The 22,363-nt window shown below is 39.0% G+C and overlaps 2 protein-coding genes across 2 annotated transcripts; one reads left to right on the top strand and one right to left on the bottom strand.

Annotated features, from left to right (window-relative positions):
* Nucleotides 1-214: 214 nt before the first annotated feature.
* Nucleotides 215-3,009, top strand: bet1 (Bet1 golgi vesicular membrane trafficking protein). Its single transcript, XM_086279368.1, has 4 exons — nucleotides 215-372; nucleotides 531-637; nucleotides 814-870; nucleotides 2,143-3,009. Exons 1-4 carry the CDS (start codon nucleotides 354-356, stop codon nucleotides 2,296-2,298), a joined length of 339 nt encoding a protein of 112 aa, XP_086135494.1. The 5' UTR covers nucleotides 215-353; the 3' UTR covers nucleotides 2,299-3,009.
* Nucleotides 2,830-22,037, bottom strand: LOC147304183 (putative acyl-CoA dehydrogenase 6). The gene is made up of 9 exons (XM_086279366.1): nucleotides 21,805-22,037; nucleotides 12,999-13,119; nucleotides 7,867-7,996; nucleotides 6,937-7,043; nucleotides 6,643-6,810; nucleotides 6,274-6,447; nucleotides 5,712-5,873; nucleotides 4,142-4,292; nucleotides 2,830-3,321 (listed from the first exon to the last, which is right to left on the bottom strand). Exons 1-9 carry the CDS (start codon nucleotides 22,006-22,008, stop codon nucleotides 3,231-3,233), a joined length of 1,308 nt encoding a protein of 435 aa, XP_086135492.1. The 5' UTR covers nucleotides 22,009-22,037; the 3' UTR covers nucleotides 2,830-3,230.
* Nucleotides 22,038-22,363: the final 326 nt, after the last annotated feature.

The raw sequence follows: 22,363 nt of genomic DNA, 5'->3' as shown, positions 1-22,363 counted from the left end.
TAAATTAATCTAAATTAATTATTATTGTAATGTATTGAAACTGAATGGATATTCAGTATGACAGTAACAGGGTTGCACAAGGCATACATACATTACATAATGAGCAATTTATATATATTTTTTTGAAACTGATTTAATAGTAATTATATTTGAAGCTCATATACAAGCTCACATACGGTTTTCCTTTTTACTCGTTTTTCTCCATTTGTCCTCGTCGGCCGCCGTAGGGTGTCGTGGCGTTTGTGTTGTGAGCAGACGTGCTACAGTTACCGGATCAATCAGAAGTCGAACTTCCTTCTTATTTTGTCTTTTAACATAAACCATTGGACAGTGTTAGCTTCGGTCGGGTCAAAATGAGGCGCGCCGGACTGGGTAAGAAACAAACAATTAAACCAAAGCTTCTCTTTTCTCATACGTAGCATTTGTTGCTAACTAAAGCTAGCTTATGTTAACAAATGTTTGTTGTTTGGTACTCTGAGTACTCTGTTGTTCACGAACGCTTCATTAATGCTTAATGTATTTTAATACAGGTGAAGGAGGCTCTGGGAACTATGTGGCTAGTGGATATAGTGTATACGAGGAAGAAAATGAACACCTACAGGAGGGACTCAGGGCTAAAGTCAACGCTTTAAAAAGTGTAAGTAACTGCTGATTACGAGCGTTTTGTTGTTATGTTTAACAGTCAGTAAATATTGCAGCAAAGAGTTTAATATAAATGACTCAACGGTTTCTGTATGTACTCAAAATGTAACCTAATTTCTTCAATTACTGTGTTTTACAAGTCACGTAATCATAATGAATTGATTTTTACAGCTCTCCATTGACATTGGCACAGAAGTCAAATACCAGAACACAATGCTGGACGATATGGTGAGTTTTACTTTGGAGTACGCTGGACCACTTGCTGCTACAGCAAAAAATAAATAAAAAAGAAGCAACATTTAGTGTTGTCTGAGGTTGGTAGGGAGCTATTTTTTTCTGCTTTATGTGTTGTTTTATGTTGTCAAATCAAATCAAATCACTTTTATTATCACATCACATGTGCAGGTACATTGGTACAGCACATGTGAGTGAAATTCTTGTGTGCAAGCTTCACAAGCAACAGAGTTGTGCAAAATACAATAATGTAAACAAGCAAAATACAAGAATGGCTACATCTGAAACTAATAAATATATGTACAATATATAATAGTATATGTATTCCTGGATGTGTATACTAAATATTTTTCTACGTGTGTGTGTGTGTGTGTGTGTGTGTGTGTGTACACATATTTTACAAATTAAATAGAGTAAACAATAAATAAAATATATAAAAATATACAAAGTTGAGACATGTGCAAAAATGTGGCATTACTGTACAGTATGGAGTGCATAATGTTAAAGTTCCAGTAGTGAAGGTGAGGTGTCTATGACGTGTTCAGCAGTCTGATGGCCTGGTGGAAGAAGCTGTCTCTCAGTCTGCTGGTACGGGACCGGATGCTGCAGAACCTCCTTCCTGATGGAAGCAGTCTGAACAGTTTATGGCTGGGGTGACTGGAGTCCTTGATGATCCTCCCCGCTTTCCTCAGGCAGCGCTTCCTGTAGATGTCTTGGAGGGAGGGAAGCTCACCTCCAATTATCTGTTCAGAGCACCGCACTACTCGGTTCGACTTATTGGTCAGAAGTCACTAAGAAACCCCTCAAAACTAAAGAATTTGAGTAAATGATTCAGATACCATCACTGTAAACTTCAGAAATGTCTCCTAGCACTTGGATATTGTTCTCCGCTGGACTTCTGTAATCATGTAGTCAGGGTGGCTGTAGCTCAGGAGGTGGAGCAGGTCATCTACTAATCAGAAGGTTGGTGGCTTGATCCCTGGCTCCCCCTGGTCAGCATGCCAAATATCCTTGGACAAGATATTAACCCTAAGTTAATGCATCATTCTGACCCATCCATTGGAGTATGAATGTTGGTTTGTAAGCACTTGAAATCATAGAAGAAAGTGCTTGTGTGAATGGGTGGATTTCGCATATTGTGTTAGATGGCAGAAAATGTCGATAACAAATCGACTAACCCTACCTGGCGTTGAATACTCAAGAGTAGAAAGGTGCTATATAAGAATCAGTCTATTTACCACTTTTCTTCTCTGCATCTCACTTTAGGACACAGACTTTGACTCCACGGGCGGCCTGCTTGGTGCCACCATCGGCAGAGTCAAGAAGCTGTCCCGGGGCAGTCAGACCAAACTGCTGTGCTACATGCTGCTCTTCTGCTTTTTCGTCTTCTTTGTCCTGTACTGGTTTATCAGGTTGAGGTGATAGGAGGATCTTATTGGACTTTGCTCTTCCAGTTTGTGCTTCAATGACACATCTGAACCAGACCAGGATAATAAAGAGAAAAGGCAGGGATGTGGTTTTTTTTTTGTTTTTGTTTTTTTTAAAGTCATTACACTTTAATATGTGCCACAGTGTCAGGCTTTCAAACAATGACTCGAGAAAAAGTGTAGAAAGGCCTACCAATGCTTTTTAAAGGAGTACTAAAAAGTATAAGTGGTTTAGGACAATGTCTGAGAAAATCAATAATCACAGGAAATGTAGTGCATACTGTATGCATAGATGAAGCAGACAATATCAGTATTTACGGTGTTTATACTTAATATCTGACCAGTTAACCTGGATTGAGAAGAGCATGATTTATGACTATAGACGATACGGCAGTGTCAAGAACTGTAATCCTCAGCAATCAGCTGAGTTCAACTTGAACAAGTTATAGAATGATCTGCATAATCTAGTGTATGCGCTAGATTATGACATTCTATTGTCATAAGACGACCACACGTGCGACAGTAGTGTACGTCATTGTTTCATCTTTATTGTAAAAATATTAATGTAAATAAACAAATTTTATGCTCTGGATTAGCTGGTGTAACTTCATGCTGTTGGATGTGCTGAAATGTCTTCAGTGCGAAAATCTCAAACATAAAACAATTTTTATTAAAGAACATTATTTTTCTTAATTCTAAACAATAATTACATAAGTAACAAATTACATACAACCAAAACTGCATTGTTGCACGTGTGTACAGACAAGGAAGGGGGGGGGGCTTCATTATTCTGTGTGATTGACCGTATGAGGATGTCTTTATGACCACATACAGTATTGTTAAAAAGGCAAAATCTCCTCATCTGAGTAACTGATCAAAGTGCACAAATCAGAAGTGATTTTCCCACTGGGGTTAGCGTTGATTACATCACTTGCCAGGTAGTGTGTCCATGTACTTGCAGATGATTCCCAGCATTACCTCATCAGCTCCTCCACCAATTGACATTAACCTGGAATCCCTGCAGAGAAGGAAAATTTCTTGTTTGTTTTTTTCTGTCACAATTACAAACAGGAAGCTGCATGTAAGTCATTTAAATGACCCAAAGTTCAGTCACTTTTGGTTACACAATCCGGTTGCATTATTTGCCCTGTCACTAGATGTCAGCATCGTGCAAAACAAAGACTTAGGAATCTGAAACTAAGTGTTACTTGATTAAGCACTAAATAACTGAACGGGGCCTCAGAAGTTTTCAAACATTCCGTAAAAGTTGCTTCTGTTCATCTGGTTGTAGCGTTTTCAGTGGGAGAAATGTTTCGTGACTCATTCAAGGGACTTCTTCAGTCTCCGCTGACTGCAGGTTTCCCCGACCTTATAAACAGAACATTTGCATAATGATTTAATATCATTTTTGGGATGTCCTTACCTGGATGATTGAGCATGCATCGAGAATTTTCAAGCATTATTAATAAAGTGAAGCCAATCATGTTTGCAATTTTAACATTAATTATTAAGAAATCACATTAAATCATAAATGATATACATTAACTATTATATTTAAACAATAAACAATAATATACATTAATCAGAAGGCTTAATTAAAGACCTGCAACAAAACTGAATGCTGGTGCCATAGAAATAATATATCCTAACAAAGTGCATACAGTAGCTGCTGAGTCATGGATTTGGGTTAGATATAATATTTTTTTTCTGTTTTGCAGAGAGTAGTAACTTGTGGCTACCTGGTTACGTTGCATTTTTATCATTTTCAGATATGACAATAAGGAAATCCAGATTAGTTACGTTAGAGTGAGCGTGTCTCATGCCTCATTTCATCTTACCTGTAAAATCGGCTGACTAGCACATCACTGGTGTAGCCCATCCCTCCCCAGTACTGGAGACAGCTGTCGCCCACTTCTCTGGCAAGGCGTCCCCCCTTTAATTTGGCCATGGATGCCAGCTTGGTGACATCGTTGCCTTTAATATACAGCGCTGCAGAGGGAAAACAAAGGATAGCCACGAGCCGGGAAGAGTGTAAAAAATGTCCAGGTGGACAGAATGAAAAGAGGAAAACAGACAATAAAACAAATGTGTTTCAGTTTCAGATGCGTCTGGCTCTGATTCAATGTTTTGCCCCATTCAGGCCTTTTCCCAGTGCAACTGATCAGTGCCTCTATTGTAGGAACCCTCTAGAGGAACATGTGTGAGCCGCATGATTTCTCCTGTTTCAGCGTCTAAAAAAAAAGGATTTGTGTGTCTGTGTGTGCGCTTAAACACCTGCACCAAACAGTCGCAGGGAGCTCTGCTTTCTGGGCAAGCAAATTTTGACTTGAACTGTTCCCAGTCTGATGAATTCACCCAAAGCTACTGGCCACTGAGGGGGTTTTAAACTGAGAGACAAATCACAAGAGCTTGGACAGCGACCCCACGGATGCAGACATGCATTCGTATTATAAAGATGGCCATGTGAAGCACTTGGACTGCATTCTGGCAGAGCTGGGCACGTGCCAGAATGCAGCCACTGCTGTCCACTAAGCTTCATGCACTCTCAACCTGCTATTATACAAACACAATTCCAAAAAAAGTTGAGAAACTTTTTTGGAATTGGGTTTGTCTGGTTCGTTCCAAGGCGGAGGCACAAATCTCTCGGGGGGTTGCATCACAAAGGACATCCGGGGTAAAAACCTGCCAAATCAAGTATGTGGAGCTCTGGGTTCTGTGGTGAGCCCTTGTAGGGAGCAGATGAAAGTAGCTTTCTTTCATAAAAAAAAGATGGCAGGATCTGACTGTGACATCACGTACTTGTCTTTCAGAAATGCATAAAGAAACATTTAAAAAAATCAGTTAAGAAAATACAAAACAGAAAATACTACTTAGCATATTAAAATTGGAAATAAGCACGTTAATAAACAGAATGCAAAATTAAGCTAAAACGCAAATGAATAGGAAAACGTCACATATCTGTGCTTACATTTATTAAAATCTTTAATAATACTGTGATACCTTTAATGGTATATTATTATATATCATATCGTTTAAGCACTTCTATAGAAAATGCCATTAATCATATTCTTTCCTGCTGGTAAGCTGATCATTTTCCAGTGGACATCCATGGGGATTCACTCACTCTTGGAGTTGGCTGCTTGAAGCCAAACATAATAAAAGCTCCTTTGCACAGTACTTTATGCTTTCAGAGTGCAGTTTCTAAAATAAAATAATAATAAAATGTCATTGTGGTACACTAGTCCAAGGTTTTCTTATTAGTAATGCAAACATACAGCTATCACATTTCCTGCGTCTTCCATATATCCTACTGCTCTGAACTTAGGACTAATTAAAAGTCACCCAGGTGCCTACATTACTGAGCTAATATTAGCATGTAGCTTTATGTTGTCTATTAAGTGAAACTACCTGTAGCACGGTAGAGGAGAGAGCGGAGCAGCTCGACCTCTGTCTGCAGCTCAGCCAACCTGAAGTGAACTGCCTGGTGATGAAGGACGGGATGCTTGAAGATCTTCCTCTGCCGTGTGTACTGGATGGTCTCCTGAATGACGTTGTCCATAGTGGTCAAGACTGGAGGTGACACGGGATTATTTTTAACACCTCCGCTAAAATGTGTTATCTACCTTTGCTGAAGACACTCTGGTTTGGATCAACCAAGCCAGACAGGCTAACATGAGCATCAGATCCAGTAAAAACAGCACAAATAGTTTCTTACGCATTCTGCCCAAGGCAACATTGATTCAAATCAAAAGCAAACAACTGCTTTACAAATTACTAGAACTATGTGTCCTGAGCTCCTCATTTATCTGAAAACTAAACGTGAAACTGAAATAGAGCATAAACTGCGCAAACATCCAGTAAAATCCGTAGGAGGCTGATGTGGGGGAGAATGGGTGAAAGTAAACTTTAGATGACATCATATCCTTGGAGTAATAAGTAAGATAAGCTTCACTGAGTAAAGTCCACTTACTATTGGCCACTGCCCAAAGCCTCTCTTCCTGGAACTGAAGCATCTGATAGGTAAAGCCCATGCCTTCTTGGCCGATAACATTCTTACAGGGCACGTGAACGTCATCGAAAAACACTTCGGCTGTGTCAGATGACCACATACCCAGTTTATCAATCTTTCGGGCGATGTGCACTCCTACGGTGGAACAGACAGGAAACAGAAAGAACGTCAACATGCAATACAATATAATAAGTTGTTTTAGGGCGCAAAATTAAACAATCTATGTGCTTTCCAAAAACAGGCGCAATCGTGAACTTGGAAATGAATCACAGATAGTGGATTTCTGCAGAAAATGTCTTTTGCCAACTAAAACAAATCGACTAACCCTACCTGGCAAGTTCATGGGTAGACATATGAGTGATTTGTTCTTATGTGGGGGCCCGTCACTGGTGTTGGCGAGGAGACACATCCAGTCAGCCTGGGTACCGTTGGTGGTCCACATCTTTCCCCCATTGATCACATACTCATCACCTTTCCTCACTGCCTTGGTCTTGATACCTGAAAAGTGGTTGAGTGTTCAGAAAACTGGGGTTTAAATGGAAACCTCAGATTAAAAGACTAGACATGAACCCTTAGTGGAAATTAAAGATACTGGAGAAGAAGAAGATATAATATTAAACGCACTCGAAACATCAGAGCCAGCTCCAACCTCACTCACTCCAAGGCAGGCCACTTTGTCCCCACTGATGGAGGGAAGGAGGAACTCCTTCTTAAGCTCGTCCGAACCAAACCTGCAAACACAAACACACAATGACTATGTGACGCCGTCTCTTTGTTTTTCCATCTGTTGTTTTATTTTCTACCAGTATTTTTAGGACAGTGTCAAATGAGAGTTTCGTCAAACTCGTGTAACTGTGGCAGATCGTGTGCTTTAAAAAAAACACTGCCATGTTTGAGGCAATTACAGCTCCAGTGGGAGTGAGCTCACACGGTATCACTCCCACTCATCTGCAGCTCTTTTATACTACTTAAACCTCATCGCAGGCGAGAGTAGATCCTCTAATTAAGCTCCCGAGACTCTGACTGTCTGTTTCACTGAATTTTTGTCTTGTGTCACCAAGAGTTAAAGTAAAGGGATATCACGTAACAAGCCAAGGTCCTGTATGCTTGGTAACAGTTTGCTTCACACCAAATGGGCAAAACAAAGTATTACCAAGCATATTAATTAACATACAGCTTAGGGAGTGTAACTCTGATCAATGGCTGCTCACTAGAGGTATTTACTAGTTTAATAATAGTAAAAATATAAGAAAACTGTTTTACATGTTACATAAAAGAAGGAACGATTGACTAAAAGAAATCAAAAAAAATAATGCCGTTCACACAGTTCATGTACTTTTCCATAAATCTAAGTGTTTTCTATCTTTGATCTAAAGATTATTGACAAAAAGTTACTACGATATTATCCACAGTTTTGACAGGAGTTTTATTTTCTCTGTTCCCGTGTGACCATCCTCCCCACTGCAGGGAATTAGTTACAAAAGCAAGCAAAGCACCAACGTTCGTTGTAAGAATGGATTCAGAGAATGTGACGCTAGGTTTGCAGGCTTGTACCTGGCCAGTGCCGGAGTCGTCATGTCAGTTTGTACCCCGATGGCCATGGGGATTCCTCCACAGCGGATGTTGCCCAGCTCCTCTGCCACTGCTGCACTGAAGCTGAAGTCAAGGCCCAAGCCTCCATATTCTGCACAAGACAAAACACATTTAACGCTTCAGCGCATTGTGTGTATTCATGAGTATCACTATTTTAGTCATTTAAACTTAAGAAAAACAAATGTGGATCCTTACTGCGAAGCACAAAGAGGCAGAAAGAATGGCTTACAAATCCTTTCCTGTGTCACTTCCATCTATCCTCTATCTCTAAAATCACCACGCTCACACATGCACGCGCAATATACGCCGGTATACATACATAACATTGTGATCTGTTGGCACTGGAGCATGCACTCAGATTAATTAAAGGGTGTTATGATTAACGGTGTTATCTGTAATTATGTGTAAAAAGCACTGCTGGGGGATCAGTAGCTCATGTGTTCTACTACCATCTCTAATCGGATCTTGATCTCTTCAACAACCCATTTGCAAAAAAGAAGTAAAGAAACCAAAAACTGATGTCTATTTTCTTCCATTGTGGCAGTGGGGATACTTCCAAAGAGCAAAGGTCTGTAATCGAGCTGAATGCTGTATAATAAACGTGTTTAAAACACACATTTATGTCAGTTGTCCTCACCAAGACCCATCCCTTATCTTTATTTTGCCTTTTATCCTCAATTAAAATGAAGCACCTGGTGTTATATTACATATTTAATGCGAAAGGACCAATTTCTATCTGTTACTCATGGAAGCAGGAAGCTGATGTACCCGCATTTATAATGAATTTTCTCTCAGCTTGGTTTGGCAAACAAATCCTGTCAAAAGAAAAAACACAATGAAGATAAACTGTCATTCTGCAGTACAAAAATATATATAAATAATTAAAAAAATCCCTCAATTATCATGCTGGTCAAGCAGATTTAACCTGACAGTTATTCGTTTAGGACAAATGTCCTGATGATAATGACCAGACAGTCATATGTAAGAAGACTGAGCATTCGTGAATGTTCGATGCTGTTTTCTCATTACTAAATACAGCACAGCAGCCGCTGAATGATGGATACCAGCACTGACTGACAATGAATAATTATGAGTGAATTTACCACACAGAGGCTGGCAACTCAAGAAAAGTGGTTTCATATCACCTGCCAGACTAGTTGGGGAATAATGGAAAGCGCAGTCTGTCAGAACGTCGAAGACGGACAGCGAATAACAGAAAGAGTCAAATAAATTGGGACAGAGAAAAGGGAAAATATATAGGGACAAGCAAACAAGGGAGTGGGGGAGCCAAAAATAAGAGGAAACAGGTGCAGCTGTGCAGAGATAAGTCCCTGAGCCCTGGAAACCCTGCAGCGGTTAATGTGAACGAAGGGAAGCACCGAGGTTTATCCCACTTTAAACAAAACAGCAGGCTGTCTGGTTGAACAAGCAAGCAGAAGAAAAACAAAGCAAAATCCTGTCACAAATGTCAAACCCATACACATATGTCTGCTCAGGGAAGCAGATGTTCCTCGCTATAGGCTCCCATAGGTTGGAGCGCCACGTGAAGGAGAAACACAAGGATGAAGAATCTGGGGATTGAAGGTGCAGCACAGAGACACTGCAGCGATGATGGGTGTAACACACTGTTATTTCTTTTATTTCTCTGAACTTAATATTGATATGAGGAACCCGATAATAAAACAGGTCACTTGTCCCTGGATAGGAAAGATGAATCACCATCATAAGCCCTTCTGCAATACTGTCCTGTAATAACTATTACAATGGACACAGGTGCCACTGTGCTGCTTTGTCGAGTCGCGAACGCGTGCATCATTATCGTCCTCATTAAGATAAGATAAGATAAGATAGAACTTTATTAATCCCTCGGGTGGGTTCCTCTGGGAAATTACAGTGTCACGTCATATTAAAACCACTATGCTAATGTTTCTGGACAGAAAAACCTTCTGTAAGGTATTCATCAAAGTATAGGCGAAGAGAAAAAGTGAGAGAAAAGTAACACCCTGGACATACGAGTCTCACCGAAAGGTTACTCCTTTCAAATCCTGCACGAAAAACACTCAGTGGAAGGGGAAAACGCGCGGGCTGCCAGGTTCTATCTGTCAGGCAGGACACAAGGCCATTTCCACTGTACGGTCAGCAGATACCTCTCTGTCAGGGAAAAGGAAAATAGTCAGTGAGCCAAGGGTCATCCTCTTCTTCTTCCTCAACGTGGCTGCCTTGGGAAAACTTTTGTTCTCGTGTTTTGAAAGGTTAAAATGTCTTTCCTTGTGCAGGGAGAAAGAGCAGAAAGTAAGTCTTCTGACTGCACACGGGGGGATTTTCTTTATGGCTTTTATTGATTCCTATTTTTAAAAAAAACTGAGAATATGAGATTCAAGCCCTGCCTTAGATCTATTTAGTCAACAGTGTGTAATGCTTCTTAAATGTTAAGCTACCACTGTCACTACTGCATTTAAATAATATTCTTTAATTCCTATTTTAGGCTTCCTGTTAGAGTGATTTGACATTTTTCTGCACAGCCCTTTAAAACCTACAGTTTGTAATGTCAACACCAACTGCGGAAAACTAACGAAAATGGTGTCACAACATTTCAACAGTTCATGCAAATCTTTTAGTGACTGCTTTATATTTACTACGCATAAGATACCTTTCAGTTGTTTGCTGTGCAGAGTTTTGTTCCCGTGCATTGAGGAACAAGCTGCCCGATCGCAACACACTTTCACATTTTTACTACAAATATATGTTTTTGCAATGACTGACTCTTTGCTATGTACTTCTGAAGAGTTGTATTGCACTGTATTTAGCTTAAGCGCTTTTCTCATCAAGGGCAAACACGTCTCTCTTTCACTTGATGAATAACATCTAAATTAAACAGACTCCTAAATCCCTTTTTCCCATTCCTGTAATCCAAGCGTCGGAATCAATTAACACAATACAGAACTGTGTGAGAGTCTGCTTCATTAGTCGGCAGTGCGGTACACATAAACAGCTTATTGTCGTTTTTCTGACAGCATGCATTTTCACAGAGTGGAATCGTTGATCTTTTTTCCGTTATTATTAAAAGATATTCAGCAAGACGAATGAGTAAAGGTGTAAAATGCATTGTTTGTGCAGAAAACAGATGTCAGCCATGTTTCCTGGGGGATTTTAAAGAGATGCACACTCCACAGACTGAAAACAATTATATGATACGTCATGATGTCTGTGCAAATGAGGAGCTAATACCCCTTACATGACACAAAAGCAGAAAATCACTGCGTTGTGGTGACAGTGTGCGTAGTTAAGCATGCTTTTTCAGTTTTAATCATTTCTGAATTTAATTAACTCTCTGCAGCACCTCGAGGAGTCATGAAGCAGTCACTGTGGTAAGACAAACTGGGCAGGAGTATCCTTTTCTCTTTATTGCAGGAGAAAGCAATATTGATGTTAGCACCACTCCAACTATATGCTGCACAGCAAGAATACATTTTCGACCATGCCAGTTTGATGCCCTTAACAACTGTCATTTAATGACTGTTGCTGACGCTGTAGTTTCAAATGGCATCTCTTAAGCATGTTTCTTGCACCATACGTGATTGCAGTTAATCTACAACCTGATCATACAGTGTGTCTTCTCACTGCGAGGATTCTCCGCTCTAATCTTGTCAACTAATGCTTAATGCTTGTGTAGTCAGCACATTTTAATTCCCTCACCCTCCCTTCTCTCTGACCTACAGGCTTGTGGTGCAAACGTCTCACTGTCCAACAATGTTGCTCACATGCTTTTCTTCTATTCGCCGTCAAATGTCAGAAAACGAACGAGATCTCGAATATGCCAAAAAAGACCAGACGTGGCTAATTAATTTAGAGAAACTGACCTTATACTGTGGGAGTAATGCAATACACTAGACATAAAACATCTGCTTTTGATTATCAAACACTTCCCATAAGTCTCGCTTCATATTCATAATGGATTACACATAGAACCGCACACATTTCGTGGTCCTGTACTGTAAATTTCTCACTGCCTCCCACCATCTCAGCGACGACCCAGCTGGATATACATCTGGAAAAAAGGATAGTCAGTTTCAGACAGCTGTAGTGGGATGCTGCTGTGACACCAGCACCCATCATCACAGTGGGAACGTTTGTAAGCCCGACTCATAATGAATGGCTGTCAGAAGCAGAGAAAAGCAAACGGACCATGAATTCAGCTGTGAAAGAGATGTGCTGCATGTTTGCTGAAGCAGAAATGGTCAAAATGGGCAGACGGCGGAGGATTCCTCGGTTTGGAGTGCGCTGTGGGATAATGTTAGCTATGTTACAAATTCATCATGGGGTTTTTGCAATGGCAAGATAAACAGCTTGACCAAGCAGCATTTATCATGTAGACTGAGGCCTGGATGATTAATCAGTCTTCACGTCTGCATGGATTACCAACGGGAAAGAGCAAGAAATATAAATGGACAAAAGTCTGCGTCGCGACATGCCCTCTAATACTGCCAAAGTCATTCTTGTGTAATAAATACACATATTGCAAACATAAGCTGAGCACCGATTGCCTTTATACTTTTAAGGTCAATATAAAGAAAATAGGAAGCAAGTAAAAACCACGCCAGTTTGTTTTTTTTAGCACTTTGCATGCTTAGAGAAAGTCATTCTTTCATCTTTTTATTATTATTCATTTCCTAAAAATACCCTCGTGTGTAAGACACAACAAAAAAGCAAAATGCTGCACTAAATTTGGCACCTTCGTGCGACGGCTATTATAGCTTAGATCTCGCCGTAGAAAACAAGCTTTCTCCAAAATAAAGGCTTCTGAGGCTTTTGATGAAACAAAGCCTTTCCTTATCCCTCTCCTCCTAACAATGCATGAACCCCACCAGATAATTAAACTCGTCGTTTATCAAAATCACAGGTGTTGGAACCCATCCCAGCATACACTGCAAGTCTCTAAGAGATCTAACAACAATGCAGATGGTTTCATTTCACTCATGTGCCATTCCATGCCAAACCTCACAAAAAACACGAGTGAGGACTGGACACTATCCTAGAAACTGATATTAGAAGGGTTTACTGCATTACCCGAAAGATAATATTAGGTGTCTTACCAACTGGTTTGTTGACTCCTAGAAATCCTGCATTTCCTAAGATCTTGAAGAGCTTGTGGGCTGGAAACTTCCCTTCTGCTTCCCATTGATCGACGTAAGGGTTGATCTCCTGGTCGATGAGCTATGGCACAAACACCACAGAAGAGAGGTATGATGTTGTATCTGTACTTCTACTTTACGGTGCACATGAAATCTTTATATCTGTTTCTTTGAATTTTAAGCATTTGTTTTGTTTTGCATTCATTTCTTCCTTGTTGTTGTAACCATCATGTGATTCTAACAACAGCTGACAGCCCTGCTCTTTTGTCTCCTGTGTCATAAGACCTAAAGGACATGAGAGTGGGAAAGCACTTAAAATGATTTTTATATATAGTCGGCTTCCTGCTGTGTAGTGCACATATATTCTAAAATCTACGTAACCTACTTCAAGCAGACAGAAACAGAAGGTATCACATATCAATGAATAGAAAAAGTATTATATGGTTGGCCCACAATCATGATGAATATGGCGACAGCATGAAAGGCATGCTATTCTCAACATGTATATGCTATCAGTGCACGCTTGCGTTTTGAGGGCTTATGCTGAGCACTTTTGTACTGATGCAGCTGGAAGCTAATATTGTGCAGATCTTTAGTATGCACTGAATGCCAATATTTTAATGACTCAGTGTTCTCCCCCATCATTTTGTTCTTGGCACTGCAGGAAAAACCTCCAAAGTAATATTTAGATCAGCATGCAAAACTAAATCTCAGTGCTGAAACCCATACCAATGGCATTCTTTTTGGGTTAGCAGCCACTCCATGTACTCAGCCACAAAGCCCGGGATACAGCTGCCTCAAAATGAAGGATGACTGTGGCATGTTTTATGATTCTAGAGTGGAACGAAAAAGCTGTAAAGCTTGCATCTGTGGTCAAGGGACAACTTTCATAATCTAAGAGGTAAAATGATGACTTGTTGAGGTACATGCTAACATATCATATATATACATACATACACACACACACACAAAAGTGAGCCTAGCTTCATGCTATTTTTTTAAACTAAACTTAACTAAATAATGATTTATATGCGAAGAACAAATGTTTTGTGGTCATCTTGAAACTCAAATTTACATAATATCCATCAACACTGAGAGCAGCTTTTGCTTTTGTCTCCTGAATCCAAATGAAAGCTGCAGTGTCCTCTAACAGTGTTTTCTGAGTCATCAAAGTGTCTGTAGTGAGTATAGACCAGGTTGCACCCTAGTTTTTCAAGCAGACTGTGAAATCATTGAACTCTGGTGCCATGATTCATTTCAAGCACCTGGAAGTGGTCCCCAGATGGTGAAGCACCAATGAACTCAAATACTTCCCAGAGAATAGCTACATCCATAGTGTGGGTTACAGTTCATCTGGTACCATGTTTGTCAGTTTCTAAAACAATTCTCCCTCACACAGCAGGTCTAACAGAACATCAACATCTTCTGCAAAATAACCTCAGCATCAAGTGCTGCCAGGCAAGCGAATCAATTAACACGTAAACACAGAAAATAAAAACGTATGTGGTGTAACTGTACCCGTCCATTTTTTAATGTTTCTAAAAATCCACTGAGGCATCTTCACTTGCTATTTGTTAATAAGCTTTCTTTAATGGGCCATGTTTTCAACAGAGCCATGACTATTTGCTCCTTCACTGTTTCTCTGCTATGTACTGTATGGTGGAAAAAGCCAATAAAAAGTAATGATTAAAAAAAAAGACATATTAGGTAGAAATGGGAATAATTAGATTCAAGTCTCGGCCAATAAAACTGAGCTCTGAGAAGTCAAAACTATTGGATTATTTCTTTGTGTTTCTTTGATTAAATGTTCAGTATTAAAGCGTTCAGAAGTTGTTGTTTTTTTCAGGATTGGAAAAAGTCACGCACACGGTCATTCTCAGCTGCCAAAACACCCAAACCCAAACCTGCCAACTACTGAACAAGCCAAAAGCAACATTCTGGGTGAGAAATAAAGAAAACACGACCATCATCATTTCACCGTACAGAACAGAAAACAGACGATACCTTTGACACTGATACAGTGCGCATACCTGGGCTGTACTCTTTTAAAAAAGGCTCACTTACAGAACTTTTCAACACAAGAACCAACATTTAAAAAAAGGAAGCACTAGTTCTTTTTAACGTTCAGAACCTGCGGAGGGAAAGGGAGTGTCCATTTGTCGCTGGAAAGGGAAACATAAATGTCATCTGGGAGCAACCCAATTCTTACGAAGGTTATTGTGTAATCCCTTTGCAACATAACAGAAGAATTTCACATCACTGACCTGACATGTAGTTAGGTCAGGTCACAAACATTGCAACAAAAAGTCTTACTAAATGTCCAATTTGGAGAAAAAGTCTTGAAAGAGTCTAAAGTCAATGGAAGTTTAAAAAAAAACGAGGTGAAGGTGCATGAAAATCCCTGACTCATTATTAAATGGGAACAAAAATAATAATAACAGATGACTCATTCTTGCTTTTGACCTTCTGAAGGGGTATTTTTTCTTCTTGCGCCTTGACATACATCATAATTGAATGTCATACAATTGGGGCTGCCACAAACGATTTTTTTGATAGTCGACTAGTCACCAATTATTTTTGCGATTAGTCGACTAATCAGATCATGCATCCATTGGACATAAAACGTATAGATTATTGCACCAGCATGCATCTGCTCTTATATAACCATCATTAGCTTACAGCTTGAAGTGTTTAAGGTATGTGCTAACTAAAAATAAAGACAAGATGATAGTTTATTAAATTTTAATGACATCTGCAGATTGTTTCGGTGAAGTTTAATAAACTCAGCCGTCTGCTCCTTGCTATCTAAAATATAACGGGACACCGGAGTATATTCTCGAGCATCTCACACTTCTGATAATCAGTTGTCTGCTTGACGTTTATTCAACTGTGTAAAAAATATAACTTTAATCTCAGCCAAACCGATTTACTCAGGTACAAATAAAATACTAAAAAAAAGCCAAACAATAACATTTTTAAGTTATCTAAGTGACTTATATATCATGTTTAACCTGAGTAGCGAAAGATGGCGGTGGGTTGAAAACATTTGCCGGGAGTCCGGTGTTCTCACGGGCTCTAGTGAGCCTTGCCCCCGGCTAGCTATCGAGCTAGTGGGTAACAGACGTCTCCGAAAACGTCAGAGCTCTTTTGAAAATATGTGGCTTGATAAACTGAGCAGATATTTGAGGTTTACACAGCTACATTCTCGCCTGAAAATATGCTAAACTTTATTTTGTGACCCAGAAAGAATAATAAGAGTAATATTAAAACAACTATCTGCCGCCATTGTTGACAACTGCGCTGGGCCGCGCTATGAATTCTGGGACACAGCTTCTTCTTCTTCTTCGGGGTTTAACGGCAGCTGGCATCCTTGTACATGCAGTGCTGCCATCTTCTGTTTCAGTCCGTTATTACACTCTTAAATACTACTACTTATCCCTGTGTCTTTTGGGATCTTACAAAGCTTCAAACGACGCGTCGACTACTAAAACAGTCGTCAACGATTTTAATAGTCGACTAATCGTGACTAGTCGACTAATCGTGGCAGCCCTACATACAATGCAGCCCATATCAAAAAAATCATTGTATTTTCATAATACTGTTATTGTTGATCATAATGAATTCAAAACTTATCAATACATCCGGCAAATTACTTTGATTAAGTGTGACAAACCTTGAAGCCTATGAGCAATCTGTCTATCTTTCTGCTGCTTAATTAATATTCAGAGTGCAAAATGTAAAATTATCCTCTATGCAAAACATCAAATATATTAATAACAGACTACGTATCACGGGCTTTTAAGGTAACTGTAAGTAAACATTTTTCTTCAACCAGCTGTATCAGCTAATTATAATGCCATTTCTATCCTTCATTTTTTTCAAATGCTTATTATTATTTTTAGAAGACATTGAATATATGTTCATTGCTATGCAGATGACACTCTATATTTGACTCTATATGAAGCCAGATGACACAAATCAAATCCAAATTCCAAATTCAGACAAAAAAGGGTTTTTATAATGGGTCCTAAAGACATCCTAAACATGGTGACTAACCTGATACTAACTCTCGATGACATCACCTTGGCCTCCAGTAGAACTTTAAGAAATTAGTCATTTTTTCACCAGGATATGTCTGTCAGAGCACATGTTAAACAAATATGAAGGACTTGCCTTCTTTTATTAGATCACAGAGACCATATTTCTCCCATACTGACATTCTCATTGGCTCCCTGTTAAATCCAGAATTCAATTTAAAATCTTTCTCCTTACATACAAGGTCTTGAATAAACAGGCCCTATATTAGTGTGCCTTTTGTCCCATCTCTCTCCCAGTAGGTCTCAACAGACACTGCCCCTCCCTGAGCCTGCCAGGGTTTCTTCCTGTTAAAAGGGTGTTTTTCCTCCACACTTTTGCCATGATCTTGCTTATAGTAGGCTGTCTGATTGTTTGTGTTTCTGTTTAATATTGTATTAATATTACCTTACAATATAAAGTACCACGTAGATAGGAAATAAATGTAAAAATTGACCAATTTTACAAGACAAAAATAGAAAATAAAAAAGCCTTACTTCTTACATAAAACAATAAAAGACATTACAGGCCAATCACCTTCATTGTTGTTGTGTAATATCTCAGAAATATTTGTATTTGTTGACCTGTCAGAAATTCCCGTCTGACAGGTCAATGTGAGTAGTCTCTTCCTATAATTTTTTGCTAATTTTATCTGTTAAAGCACTTGAACTTCCAGGCACTGAAGATGTAGTCATTCTAATTCTGAAAACTAATTTCCCGGCAAGATTCTAAGATGTAAACGAACCCACTCGTATTAAATTAGTTGTGGAAACATTGGCGTTGTGAGCGTCTAACCTTCAGCAGTAACAAAAGGATTTCCTAAAACCCCGTTTGACACCTCTAAACAAAGACAGTACGGCTCTTTTAATAAACTGCTCCCCCTTGAGTTCCCTTTCCAGCACTTCCAACTTATTGTCCTGTATTTCCTTTTAATTTTTATAAACCCTTCCCAGTTTTCCCAGTACTATTTTATTTTTGACCTTCTGGCATCCTTAAAAGGTTTAGTCAGACAATAAACTTCCTTCTATTTACTACAACAGCTTTGCCTTAAATTAAGCTCTTATTGTTATTTTTTCAGACTTTGTTGCCAATGTCACTATAGTAATAGAAATTATAAATGAGTCAGACTAATTACTAATGGTTCTTATCATTTTTTTTAATACCATCATTTGGAGCTACTAATATTTAGGCCCTTAAAAACCCAAAGCTTTGAATGCCAGGAAGCACAAACTGTAACAAAGGGACAAAAAACCCAGAAATCTCTGATAAGGAAGGCCAATACATAATTGTATTGGCATCAAAATGAATCCAAGACACCCGAGGCCCTTTAAATTATCTCAGTTAAAATGTAAAACCCTCACTTAATGTGTATTTACAACCTACCCTTGCTTAAGCAAAGAGCAAAACAGTCCATCTCACCTTCTCTGCCTGGCCTTTTAGACAAACTTAGCAAATAGAAACAAACTAAATCAAATCAACAATCCAAAGTTCAGGTCTTCTGTACAAGAGAATATTTCAGGGGCTTGTCACTGAAAATATAAAACTGGACTCACAAACAGATTCTCCCCCATCACACAGCTGTGACTGTTAGTTTTCAACAACCTCAATAATAATTCTGAAAATGCCAGTGTTGGGTTTATCTAGGCACAAACCCCGCTGGAACACGAGACCAACTAACTGCACAACAAAACAAGGCAAGACAGAGCTCTTTGTCTTTGTGGCTCGCGAGGTTAGTCAGTCAAAGTTGAGGAAAAGATTCCTTCACCTGAACTCAACCAACTTCAACTGATTCCTTTGGCTACTAGGGGTGGGGGAAAAAATCGATACTATGTAGTATCGTGATATTTTGTTTGCTAATAATGTATCGATACAGGGACAGCAGAAATCAATATTTTGTTACAAAAAAGGTTTTTGTGCTCAGAGCATGTTGATCCTTTTTCTGAGCAAGAATCCTGACATTCCTTCACTGTCCAAATGTGTTTAACTTGTTTTTTGGCAGCAATAAACATGACAGTTTACTTCTTTTAATTTAAGACATGTTTTATTTTAATTAAGTTTAAAACTTTTTTATTTAATGTAAAATTATATTTTGTTTTAATTTACTTTCAAATTCTTCAGTTGCTGAAGGGGCTGCATAGTTTTCATATTGCATAGTTCAGAATAGCTATAATTGTACCAGATGGTTGCATTCAATTAAGTTGGGACTAAACTGTAATACAAACCGTTCAGTTTGTCAACAATAAAACTGACTGAAATGAGAGAAAGACTGAGTGTGAGACTTTGATATTAGATAAAATGAATATTGATAAAGTTTACCTTTATGTACAGAATCTGAATATCGCAAAATATTTTAAAAAATTGCAATAATATCGCATCGTGCGTTAAGTATTGTGATAATATCGTATCGTGGGATGTATGGTGATTCCCACCTCTATTGGCTACATCACTTTTTATTGTCAGCAAGCAATCATTCTTGAATATGCAATTACAAATACTTTCTTAAGTATTCTTAAGCAACATCACTGTCTGTATTGTGTGTGTGTGTGTGTGTGTGTGTGTGTGTGTGTGTGTGTGTTTCCAGCCATACATAGACATACGAATTTCAATGAACTTAAACTGTATGCAGAAGTAAGCGTCTTGCTAAACTATAAGACATGACCTGCAACAGGTCATGTCATGTCTTATAGTTTAGCAAGACGCTTACTTCTGCATACAGTTTAAGTTCATTGAAATTCGTATGTCTATGCATACAGTTTAAGTTCATTGAAATTCGTATGTCTATGTATGGCTGGAAACACACACACACACACACACACACACACACACACACACACACACACACACACACACACACACACACACACACACCTGCAACAGGTCATGTCTCAAAGACATATTTAAAGGTGTGAACTCTCGAACTTTTAAGAAAATGGAACAGTGTGGTTTCAAAAGCTATAATGGAACTATAACGTCGAGACTGCTTCCGCTCATCTCATGGTACACAAGTGCACACAGACTCTTATCAGACCTAATAAGGATAGGATACTTTATCAGCATACAAATGATTAAATAAGGATAAATGACAATCTTAAATGATTAATTCTGACAGCCAGCCTCTATAGCCAGAGGAAGAACACCAGCTCTGGCTCCTAGATAAGTGATACGCACTATTTGATTCCCAGCCAACTATTTATTTGATACAAACAAAAATGTGGTCTGTTTAGGCTAAAGTACATTGGCCTGATTACCTGTTTAATGTGAAGGCCATGACCCACTCATTACTCCAATCACCATCAGTATTTATCTAGACACAAAAATAAACCACCAACAAACCAACTGATATCAGGCATTTGGGGACTTGTCCCCTCAAACAATGGTTTCATTGTGACCCCAAATGTGACTTAAGTCAGAGCACAGTCATAACTGTCCTTCAAAAAGGGCTAATGGTGAAAAACATAGACTTCACCTCTAATATCCTATATAAATAACTTTTAAATGTGCTCTTACTACTTTATTGTTTTATATTTATCAATGTGCACACCAGCACGCCACACCACAGCTTCTGATTATTCATTTAACAAATAAACATGCACATCAAAACCTTCCGTTTCCTTAAACAGCTCCTTGAATATAACAAATCTGAACGGACACATATAAACATGCTGTGCATGTTGGCGAGAGCATGGCTGACATTAATTAGCAGGATGTGGGAGTGCACGGTAGGTCATGAATCCATACAAGCTGGTGTTGTGCCAAAAAGTAATTTACTGTATATGCCAAAAGTCTTCTGCAAGTATTTAAACTATGGAAAATGAGTTGTTGGCCTATAATTTGTCAAACATGTCGTTTGTGAATGATATCAAGTCAATTTGTGCAACAATGAACAACTTCTGGTCACAAGGTAGAAGCTGCAATCATTTTTTTAGCAAAGAGACTTTCATATATCCTTTGCTTATCCAGGTAAAAGCACTCACTGAGATTAAAAATGTTTTTTTCAAGAGAGATCGACCAAGAGGGCAGCAGAAATTGCAAAAAGTACAACATAACATTTCTATAAAGATATTTCAAGTGGCCAAAAAGGACTGTATTGCTTGCACTAGAACACTAAGTAGGTACATTAACGCGGTCTCTTGCAAAAGAACGTGGCTTATTGCAAAAACAGTTATTTCTTTATAACACATATAACCTATTAGTAGTTCCTGTTAACTACAACCTATTTACCAACATGAGCAAAGATATTAGACATAAAAAAAAACAACACATGGAAACACCGGAAATCACCTTTTGACACAACCCCGGCGGCTGTGTTCGTCACTGTAAACAGAGTAGCCTTAGCCAACCTGGCGTTCTGTCTTGTTCTTCTTCTGTCCTTCAAAACATGCATTATTTGCGGACACATAAAATAACACTACTTTTCAAATGTAGCGGTAACAAGCACTAAAAAGCTGGACCTAAACACTGGCGCCTGATTCCTTTGTGTGGGCATGAAGAGCAGACAGGAGACGTCAACGCAGCTTAGCGGAGGAGCAAGCTAGCACTGACCTCTCACCTACTTTTACTTTACTGCCCCCCGCGCTCATTTTAGGGTCATGTTAGGGAGAATAACACTGCTGTTGCAACTGTCTCTTCGCTAAAAACATGCTGTGTTTTCGTTGTTGTCTCAAAACTTCCTGGTGTTAGCAGTCCTGCATACCTTTCTGAGGGACTCCTTTAATGCAAAGTGCTCTTGTGTGTAGATTAAGTGGTCGGCCGCAGTCTCTGGGGCACTGGACTTTACTTGTTTAGATGACACTTTCTCAGTCAACGAGCGGGCACCAACACCCAGTGAAGTTAACTTGTAAAAATGACGGCTTCTGACCAGCACGTTTAAACGCAGGGCTCCTTCGCGCAGCGCCATCTCTGTTAACAACAATATGTACGTGTGTGCGCATGCGCTGGTAGGAAGTTCTCACTGGGTCAAATATTAACCCAGTGGGAAAGTAAAATATTAGCAGAGCTTGACTTCCCACCATTATTGGGGGGAAATTTTGTCATAAAATATATCGTAAATTGGGTACCCTGGTGTGTAAATAATTACTCTATCACCAGCAAGCATTGAAAGTAGCCATGTAAGTTATCTAACGTTGTTACATTGTTACTATCATCAATGTAATAGCAAGATTTACTATCGCTTTTGGCTGTGGGTTTTGTTTTTAAAGTATTTTGAGCCCAAATGCAATTGATTTTTATTTTCATTATGGATTAATTTTACT

Source organism: Aulonocara sp. 'chitande type north' Nkhata Bay, linkage group LG22 (assembly GCF_057382095.1).
Source record: "Aulonocara sp. 'chitande type north' Nkhata Bay isolate Kocher_YH1m ecotype deep benthic linkage group LG22, A_spYH_male_GT1.1, whole genome shotgun sequence".
Lineage (NCBI taxonomy): Eukaryota > Metazoa > Chordata > Actinopteri > Cichliformes > Cichlidae > Aulonocara > Aulonocara sp. 'chitande type north' Nkhata Bay.
Note: the sequence above shows the minus strand (reverse complement) of the source record. Positions and strands in the feature narration are given on the sequence as shown.